The sequence below is a fragment of the Pygoscelis adeliae genome, unplaced genomic scaffold (assembly GCF_000699105.1).
Source record: "Pygoscelis adeliae isolate BGI_AS28 unplaced genomic scaffold, ASM69910v1 Scaffold273, whole genome shotgun sequence".
Classification (NCBI taxonomy): Eukaryota; Metazoa; Chordata; class Aves; order Sphenisciformes; family Spheniscidae; genus Pygoscelis; species Pygoscelis adeliae.
Genome location: NW_008824416.1, coordinates 1303450 through 1313961, shown reverse-complemented (window position 1 = coordinate 1313961; position 10512 = coordinate 1303450). Strand labels below are relative to the sequence as shown.

Here is a 10512-nt window from a genome sequence, read left to right as displayed (position 1 = left end):
GATGCAGACAGGAAGGAAAAAGTTACTGAATCCTTTCAGGATATGAAGAAAATGTAACAAGACCAGTTTAAGCCACGGAACAGGATTCAGTGTCAGCGTAAGTTCAGGGCTGATGATAAGTGGTTTGTATTAGGCAGATTTCCAGTCTCAGCCTGCAGCAGCCTGTTCCTGGGCTGACATAATGTTGAGAGCATCATCGAATCCAACAGAGCCACGAACTTCCAGGAAAGCCCCAGTTCTGTCTGAAATGTGTTCATCAGGGCTAACCGTGTATTTGAGCTGAGACCACCGGGCAGGATCACTGACCTGCCTTGCCTTACCTGGGATGTTTAGGCATGAACACAGCTCGATCTGACACTTGCCTTTTTCAGTGCTAGCCTCGTCAGTCATTCTCAGAAATCTAGGTTTAGGTCAAGAAAAAAAATAAAATAAAAACCTCTAATAGGAACGATATCAGAGCCGTGCAGCAGATGATCTGTGCAGAAGCTGGAGGCACCAGCGTTACGGTTGGATCTTGTTCTACCTTTCTTTTTGCCACCAAAAAAATTTCAAACATCAAAAGCTTCACTGAGGAAGTATGTGATCAGGATCCTTTTAAATCCTGTCTTTGATTGATTATGTAGGCTGTGTGCCGAAATAACCTCTCCAAGGTGTGTTTTCCATTTCTGGCTCTGCACATCATAAGCTCTTGACTCCCAACCTTTTTTTTTTTTTGCAAATTCCAACAAATAAAAGTGGTCTTCGGCTTTTGTAAAGCACTTTTCACAACAAACCTGATCTGTGCTGTTCTTGTCACTGGTTGCAAGAATCTGTGGCACAGAACAGCTACAAATACAAGCACGAAAGTGAATGTGAGTCGCCCACAGCAGTGTAAAAAGCTGCTGCCCCTCAGCTGAGCCACAGGACCAGACCCTGTGTATGTTCTTGGCCGTTCCCAACCGTAAAGTAAATTAGTGTAGCAATGTAAATTAAATACAGGCACTTTCAGCTAACGCTTGGAGAACTGAGCTCAGATCTCCTAAAGGCTAGATAAATGTGCTAATTACTGGATCACTCTGCAAAGGAAGCTATCGATTTTGCGGGATATCCTTCATATTTAGTCTGCTGCAATTGCTGTCCTGGGTGGGCAATAAAATAACCTATTTGGAGATCTGCAAGCCTCCTGCCCAATGCCCTTACATTGACTGGGCTGTGGGTGTGTACAATTTGAGTTTCACCTAAATCTCTTAGTCTTCAATAAAAATCTCAGCCTGCCTGGTTGACTTCAGTGCAGACCATCCAACGTTGTAGCCGGATATATTGCAGCCTCTTCTAGAAGGACTTCATGGCTCAGGTCTTCCTAAGCACAATGGTGATACCAAGAGCTCAACTCCTAGGAAGAGCCACTGGCTAAAACTAGCACTATGCTTGGAAATAGGGCTACACTTGAGCCTGCTCTCTCCCTTGCTGTGTGGGAGTCTGCCCAAGCTCCCTGAGGTCACGAGGGTGCCACAGTGAATATTTCTTCAGGGAAACAGTCCACGTTTTAAGGACCTGTTACACCGAGATGTCTTCCCAGTAACGTTCCTCCTTGCAGGCTCCATTCAGATGGATCTTAACAGAATGCCCAAACCTGCCAAGACCGCTGAGAAGTGCTCCTTAGAGCTAGTAGATGAGAGCTTGTCTTCAAGTCGCCTTGTGTCACTCTTTGAGCAGAAAACTGTCAAGGGATGGTGGCCTTGTGTTGCTGAGCAGGATCAAAAGAAGATCCTGGCGGTAAGGTGGCCTCTTCACATGTTCTGTTGGGGGACTCACTCAAAGCATTGAGGAGGGATGTGGCTGGGCCAAGCACATGCAGGATGCCATGGTCAGGGCAAGAAATGCAGTCTTGGGCTCCAAATTTTACAAACTGGACCAGCTTTTGTCACCTGGATGTTTTCCAGGATTTGTCCAGCACCATGCAAATGCCTCAGAAGAAATAATTTGTTCTGTGGGATTTTTGCTGTGGTTTTTGAACATGCCACCTAATTTGACTCTGTATCATATCTATTCTTAATGATATTGTGTTGTGACAAGTACCAGGGAAAGGTTTCAGCTGTCAGACTGATGTATTTAAACGTAAGTGTCCGGGCTCCTGTTCAAGTCTTTGGTGACTGTACAATGCAGGTAAAGGAGTCCAGGCAGTGAATTAGGTCATTCAACAAAAGACCCCTGAGTCGGTTGCCTAAACTTGGGTGTCAGTGACATTTGAGATGTCCTGGAGTATCTGCTGAGAACATTGTAGTGGGCAGGTGAGGGATCTGTATGAAATCCACTCTTACTGGGTTCCTCATGGTCCTTGTTGGTAGTGGTTGGGTTACGGTCAAAGTAGTTTTTCTTTCCCCAATCAGTATTTCACATCATACATTCATTTCTCACCTCTCCTTTTTTTTTTTGTTGTTTTGTTTATAAGTTTCTTTTTGTTTAACCCACACAGGGCAAATTGGAAATGACTTTGGAAATTGTGGCAGAACAAGAGCATGAAGAGCGGCCAGCTGGCGTGGGTCGGGATGAGCCAAATATGAACCCCAAGCTGGAGGACCCCAAGTAAGAGCATCTTGAATGGAAAAGTAACCACCGGGGCACAGAGTTCTCAAGGAGCAAACTGAAAATTTGGGTTCCCAGTTTGAGGTCTGCTATCTGCAATGGGCTTGCTCCTGCATAGGCTCTGTTTCTGACTGACTAAAGCTCAGACTTTATGAGCTGAGACTATCCAGGGTGGCTGGGAGGCTGGTCTGGACCACCAAGGAGGGCATTTGACATGGTCCACCCAGAGGGATGTGGGTTTGCAGGGTGGGCGGCCAGCTTGTTACAGCAGGGTGTGCTCACGGGGTTGGGGATCCAGGAGGGTGAAACTACCGTGTAACTCAAGAGTGATCTCAACTTTGTTTGGCTCCAGGCGCCCGGAGACCTCCTTCCTGTGGTTCACCTCCCCATACAAGACCCTGAAGTACATTCTGTGGCGGCGATACAAGTGGGTGCTTATCCTGGCCATCGTGCTCTTCATTTTGCTGCTCTTCCTGGGGATCTTCATCTACGCCTTCCCGGTACGATGGGTGCAGGAGAGGACAGGGGGGGCCGACCAAGGTCTTAGGTGTTCCCCCAGGTCTCTGTGGCTGACCAACCTCTGTGCTGACAGAGATGGTCCCAGTGCATGTGGCTGCAAAGTCCCATGCTGGTCCCTGAGGAACAACCTGGTGGACCATGATGGGTCAAAAAGAGAGTCTGCGTTTCTGGTCTCTGCTGCAGACTCACCGCAAGGTGCTCACCTCTTTGTGCCCGTGTTTCAATCCGTGTCTAACGACGCTGAGGTTAATTGATTGTTTTCAAAGAGGTTCGAGCAGCTGATGTTGGAGGTGTTGCAGGGCCGGTGGGAAAATCCCCAACAAACACGCAGCCTCGTTAGCAATGCAGCCATTTTACAGGGCTGAGCAGTGGCAAAAACCGCATCGGTCTGCAATTGTTTAAAGATGCAGGGGAGTTTATAGGCGTTCGGGCAGCCCCGTCTCTCGTTATCGAGGCTTGGAGCACTTTATACCAATGTAATGTCTGAAATGAGGGGGAGAGTTTTCACCTCATTAATCAAAAAAGTGGATTTTTCTTGCCTTACTGTCAGTTCCACTGGCAAAATGAAATAAATAAATAAATAATGGAGCCCTGGCCTTCCAGTTTGGCTTGGGATGGGTTTTTGTATCCTCCTCTGTTTCTACAGCACTGGAATAATTCATGCTGGCTCTTGGATGCCATTTCACCTCCTCCCAGACTGATAAGAAAAATGACCCGCCTCTGTCTTTCCAGCACTTAACAAATTCTGCTTCTTGTATATGATTTTTTTTTTTTTTTAAGAAAAGAACTCATTGGGGTAATTTATAACTTCATGTGAGAGAACGTGGCTGCCTTTTGCAGATGGCTTTGTGTGCTTGCAATGTGCAACCAAAGCGAGGTGTGGAATTTCTCCTCGCCATCGTAATCACTTTCAGATGATTTGAAGTCGTGCATGCTGGGTTGTTCCCATTGAGGAAAAAAGGGGATGGGATTAGATCACGGCTCTCCCCACCTCTCTATCCTTGTATTCATGGAAAGGGCTGGGATACTTCTCCTGCTGGAGAAACGATTCCAGAGGTGCTAAGTAGTACGAAGGAGGAAATAATTGTGCAAGTGCAGATCTGTGCTGCATTGCCCCCTCCCTGCCCTGTACTCGGAGCCATTCCTGGAGACTCCCCTTTATGGCAAGTAGCAGAAACCAAGCCTTTTCGACCAAGAAGAACTCAGTGTTTCCCTGAAGATGCAAGTGGCTTTGCATTCGTTCCAGCGGTATCGTAGAAAAACAACGTTGAGAGGAGAAAAAATTTGCGAACTATAAATATTGATTTACACTCATTATTACTTGGGATTTTTCCCTGTTTCCTAGCTAAATGTTGTTGTATTTAATTTCATTTTGGTCGGGTCAATTTTTAGTCATATTTCGAAAAAGTAAGGCCATGTTTCATGGAATTTTTCTTTTTTTATGTATTTGGCCAGCTTCCCCTAGATTTTTGAGGTCACTGGTTCTGTACCTACTTGGAGATTTAGTTCCTTTCCCGTTTCATCAGGCACTAAATTTGGCAATCGCGCGATGGTTTGCTATGAAGGATGCCCCTGGCATCCTGACCTTTGGCAGGGTTCACCATTACGTCCTTGATTAAATGCATGGAAAAACAATCCCTCCTCACTTCTGTTCTGATTTGCGTGCCAGGAGCACCGTCAAGTCCTGTTTAAAATAAGGACCGTGCTGCATTTAGTGCCGTATACATAATCTTGCCACTACACGTGCAGTTTCGAGGTCCCACAAGGCAGGTGGAGGATTTTTGTGTGTGTCCTGCCCGTCTCATCCTGGGAAAAGGGGTGGCTTGTGGGTGGTGGAAGGGAAACCTCAAGGGAATGCCGTCAGAGCACGTGGGCCATCGGTCTGAGCAGGCGGAGCGTAAGGGACAGGGACACAGGGATGCTAGGGGGTGCATGCGGAGGCGAAGTTACTATTTTCCTGCGTCTGTTGCCGTTTTTGCTATGGCCTTGCATGAAGAGCTCATTCACAGCTTTCTGCTTGTTGGGACCTCCACTGGGACCTCCAGGGTCCTTCCAGTCATTGCTTTTCAGCAGCTGGTCCTTGGCTCAGCAGCCTGAATGCCCCTGCCTGCAGATTGCATGCCCTGCCTGCATACAGCCCCTCCACCTGGGAGCGTTGTGTCCCATGCACCAGATGCTGCCGGAGAAGTCTGAGCCCTGGCTCCAAGTCTTGCCTTGTTTGGACTCTGCCTGAGACACCGAAGGTGGATGTCTTTTACCTGAGAAATATATATCCACAATATGCCCTGGGAAACTAGTGGTCCCGTGAGCTAAGCTACCCTTGCGTAGGTCACCCTCCGTCCCAGACAGACAGGAATCTCACCTGAAAACGAACCCAGGGCATTTCCATTGGCTCTCGGTATAAAAATGGGACTTTTTTGAATTATTCCTATTGCCCATATAGTGCTGAAAACTTCCAACCACAGTCCCAGCTTTGTGGTCAGAATAGCTGGAGAGTAAGAGCAAATGTCCCATTCGAAAGCCGTGTGCTTCTGCCCAGAATGGTGAAGGGCTGTCTGTGGTTCCCAACAGTAGTGCCCAAAAAACAGTGGTTCAGGCTTTTCAGTGAAAATCAAGAAGCTGATGTCTTGGTCTTGTTCAGAATACCCATCAAGAGATGCTTTACAGCCCAGGGAAGTGTTTTCCCCATTGAGGTGAGAAACAAAATATTCTGCAAAATATTTTATGCAAATATTCTGCAAAATATATATGCCTTTAGAGCTACTTCAGGGGATCAGAAACCTTTGAAGATGTGATGCCTTTGTGCTTCCCCCGCCCCCAGGACACAGAGTGGGTGTGATTGATCATGGGCTGGAATAAAGATCTTCCCATTCCTCCTCTCAGGTCCTCTTCAAAGTCTCCTTCCCAGGAGAGCTTTGTGCAATCAGCAGTTGTTTGCCAGCCAGGGAATGTGCCGTGGCTGCCCCGGTGGGATCTGGGGTCCCTGGAAGGGGCAGGGGGAGACCTGCAGAAGTGGGGAAGGGTCTGGAGGCGCTTTGGGATGAAGAGGAGGTTAATCAGGACCCATGGGGAGCTGGGCGTACTGCAGTACGGGAAATTTTGGCACAAGTCCACAAGAAATCAGTCATCCTTAGCGCAACTGTTTACAGAACAACTCGTTTTAGTGGGTGAGAGGCCATTTCCAACTGAAAAGCCTTTTGGTTTCGGGTGGAAAACTGCATGGTATTGCATATTTCCGTAAAAAAAAAAGTTGTCTAGTTTTACAAAAATGGGGAAAAAGGTTGAAAATCTGATATTCTGAGGTTCTTCATTTTTTCACTTGGGCTCTTCCACCCAGTCTCAGTGTCAGATTACTTGCTGGTTTGCCTTAGCTTTCTTTGCAGAGTGGTTGTCGTTAAGGTCTGTACAAGCTAGGACTCTGGGAACAGCATTCCCTGGATATCTCCTATATGATTTCCTCAGACGGTCCTTAGATTTAACTTGACATCAGAAGACTCCTTAAACAACAGACGAAAGTATAATGAGATCCAGTAGCTGGATGTTGAAGTTAAAGGAACAATTCCAGTGGAAATAGGATGCTAATTTTTGAGACGAAGGGTAATTAACCATTGGAACAATTTGCCAAAGGTTGTGGTAAATTCATCGTTGCTCGAGTCGTCCACGTCCCGAGATTGAATGTCCTTCTACAAGATATGCTCTAGTTCCACCCCGTACTCCTGTCCAGCCGTGCTCATTTTTGGCATGCCGTGGGGGTTTTTGGAAAGGTCCAGTGATTTTGATGGACTTTTCATCCGACATTGCCATAGCTAAGAGCTCTGCCTTCTGCTATGGGAATGGTCGAGTGAAAGTCCTGGGCTAGACACAAGGTCAGAAGAAAAGGTTATAAAAATCCAGCCGGGGCTTCTGCATCCATAACACGTAAGGAATATTTCGGTGAAGTTATCTCCCTGAAGCAGTGATTATTGTAAAGGTTTTAGTGGCTACCACCATCGAAAAACATAACGCTACTTCCAGCTGGAGTCAGCTCTGCTTTGCAGCACCATGAAAATGTTTACTACCTTTTAAAGCTCTGTTTGTGTTCTGCAAGCCCAGCATTGCTTCCATTGCCATTAATTCTAATTACAGCTCGCTTTCTGCGCTGATTGATAATCCTGCTTGGCTTTCAACACTTCGTTAATACAAATTCATAGCTGGACAGAAAACTTGCTACCCTCCAGAATGCAACCAGTAAAATCATAAAAAATAGGAGTATTTTGGAGGATAGACTCTGAGAGACAAATGGATGGATAATTAATTAGAAGGTTATATGTCACTGGAGGCTTTTCTAATGACTTCTGGTAAACTGCCCTAACTTTGCTTGCTTGATTTATGGCATTATTAGAATCCTCAGTTGGCAAACTGCCTTATAATTTGCTACACGTTGTAATTTATCAAGATGTCTTTGGTCAGACTTGACTTCTGTTGTGTTTTTGGTTTTTTTTTTTTCTTTTTTCCCCCGTTCCTCCAAAGATCTTGCTGGTAACCAGCATTATGCTTTGTTTCCAAAGTTGTTTTTTTAAAATGACAGAGTGATAAAGCATCCTGTACCAATTAAATTCAATCTGCTTGGGAGGGACTTCCAAACGGGCTAGTATGTGGTCGCGGGGGTTTGAACCAGAGCTACTTTAAATATAGCTCTTTCCAAATGACCTAAGCATGCATCTTCATCTGTATTTTCATTGTGGTCTTGATAAGCAGCGTTTACACAGCTTATTCTTTTTCACAGCGCTGTCGTCTTCTTTCAAGGAAGGAATTGCACATGTAATAGGCTAAAATACTGTGACGCCTCGTTTTCCATGGTAGCCCGTGCAATAACAGGGACAGTAGAGATCTCAGAAAACGGGCACAGGAAGGCCTCGCCTGGGGCGTCTGCTCTTAGGAACAAAAACCACACCAAATGCTGATGCTGAAACAGATGGCTGAGGCGCTAAGGGATGCAGACAAGGCAGAGAAAAAAAAAATCAGCAATAGGTTTGCCTTTCTTGATTGCCTTTGGCAGATTCTTTGGAGACAGTCCATGGACCTGCAGGCTAGGTTTGTACTAAGAAACTAAATCAGGATGGGGCAGGGCTCGAGAACCATCCTCTTGCTGTTCAGACCGACTGATTGCTGGCATGATCCTGGGTGCAGACTTTGGCCCGTGGAAAGCAGAGCTCTCCAGAAAATGTCATGGCACAGCTTGGCGGATGCTCGGGGACCGGGGCCAGGGCCCGTTTCCAAAGGGACCAACCCACCAGGCAGAGCGGATGAGGTCACCAATTTTGGGGGAATCGTGGGGAGAAGGAGCCATAAGGATGTGAGGTCAGGGCTTGGGTAGTGAATACAGCCTCAGGGTTTGTCGGGGAGCAGCACAAAGAGAGAGCGGAGGGGAAGGGGCACCGGGATCCAGAGGAGAGGGGGAGGCTGGAGCAACTCAGCAGAGCTGGACGCATCTCCTCACCTACGAGAAGGCATATGGGCACCGGGATGGTGCTGCTGGGGAGGTGCCAAATTTCTTACAAGGGTATGAAGAGGGGGAAATTGATCTTAAAAACTGGCGGAAGGAGCAATCAAAGTCCAGGAGTGACTCCTGGTGCTCGCTGCTTGGTGCCTGCGACCAGTAGCCTCTACTGGAAGAAGACAAGACGTGTTTTCTCATGTCTTGGGCTTTCTACCATCCTCGCTAGAGGGGGTTTAACTTTTTGCTTGCTTGTCTCTGAAGGCTGGGGCCGGGAGCCTGGCCACCACGCCTGCCCTGAATGCAGCCCCGTCTGCAGTTCTGCGCCGTGCCCAAAAAAATGCTTTAACCCCCACATGCCGCCCTGCTGTACCTGCATCAAATCAGCTTTTCTTTCCCTCGTTTTTCCATCCCTCTAGAACTATGCTGCTATGAAACTGGTGAAACCTTTCAACTGAAGCTGTGCTGGAAAACGCCTGAAAGGTCCGCTGCCTGCCTGGGGATTTTGGAAAGAAGTTGCGGCTCTGCACTGGATCACATCAGCAGATGGAGGCGGAGAAGGAACAGCCTCTCTCAGGCCCTAGGCTGCTGCCAAAATGAAGATACAACTTACCTTGATGCGGTATGCGGAATCCCATCTACAGCACTCACCTCGGAAGCAGCACGTAAACAATACCTGCTCTGAAATATTTCTTATTGAACTTCCTTGTCTGTTTTCTTTTTTTTTTTTTTTTCCTTTTTTTTGTTAAGCTGCTCTGATTCGTAATGCTTGAATACCAGCGCAAAACTGAAGAGGGTGGGGGAGAAAAGGACCTTTTCATATGTAGTCTGTGAGCGTACAGTCATGTTGCAGACCTTAGCGGAGGAGTCACGGGCTGCTGGCGTAAGCAGCACACGCAAGCCAAAATGTCTCAGGTTCTGAGCACACTTTCCTTTGCACTCTGAACAAGCCTCAGTTTTTCTTTGCCGTGCAATGTGTATTATCTAGTTTATATATGTATAAAGTCTATTGAAGACAAAATGAGCTGCACAGCCTGAAACCCTGGGCTGATACGTTGCCTTTCCAAAGCCAGCAAACCCCACAAGATACAGGACCCAGGGAAAAGGCTGCGATGCAAAACCTGGGCAGAAGTTGGTGGTAATTGCTAAATCAAAACTCCCATTGAATTTTGTGCTCATGAAGGACTGCACAGTCTGGCTCATGTTTTTTGGAGCTTGTTTTCCCTCTGAGCTCCTCTTTCACCTCTACAGTCCCACATGCCTCCCTTCAAAACCAGTGCTGTAGTGGCAGAAAGCGGAGTCGGGATGAGCCCTACCCTGAGAGCAATCCCAGGAGCGCAGCAGTACACGTGGACTTTGCTTTTCTCCTCTCCTGCTATGTGCAACCCCTGCAGCCACAGTTCGGTGAATGTATTAGTCTTTTTTCTCCTGTGCTCCCGAACATGCTTAAGCAAAACAGTACAAACCAGACTGCAACGTAAGCTGCGAAACTCACTGCTGCTGGGCGCTAATGAGGCAGATAACCCGCACCTTTGGAAGCAGGCTTGTTTGCTTTCTGCTTTGCAAACAAATTAGTATGAGACATACCCTGCAGGTCTTGCTTAGCCTCCCACGGAGCAAGCGGCAGCTGTGACAGGACTGGGATGGCAGCGTTGGGACACTTCTGCTGTTTTCTATTCCCTCCTCCTGTCCGTCTGTCTCTCTGCTGCCGCGATCAGACAGAGCGGTATGGTCTAAGGGGATTTCTAGTGTTTTGTAGTGCTGGCTCATGTCACGAGAGGATGCTAATCAAAACAGTGTTAGCCTCAAACTTTCATCCTGCATCCACTCACCCTACAAGGAACCATCTCCCAGAACAGGGGCATCAAGCATGAAAGCAAATGTTCCTTTGAGAGACAGCTGTCCGGCTGCTCCGGGACCTCATGGCTTTTGCTGAGGTCCCTTTGACGATA

The 10512-nt window shown here is 47.3% G+C and overlaps 1 protein-coding gene across 1 annotated transcript in view; it reads left to right on the top strand.

The window, feature by feature from the left end:
- Positions 1–10506, top strand: part of DYSF (dysferlin) — a 109167-nt gene extending 98661 nt beyond the window's left edge. Inside the window, exons 46-49 of the mRNA XM_009320898.1 lie at positions 1575–1755; positions 2456–2565; positions 2918–3065; positions 8980–10506. Coding sequence (XP_009319173.1) covers positions 1575–1755; positions 2456–2565; positions 2918–3065; positions 8980–9018 — 478 coding nt within the window. The 3' untranslated portion in view covers positions 9019–10506. The remainder of the gene's footprint in view (positions 1–1574; positions 1756–2455; positions 2566–2917; positions 3066–8979) is intronic.
- The last annotated feature ends 6 nt before the right edge of the window (positions 10507–10512 follow it).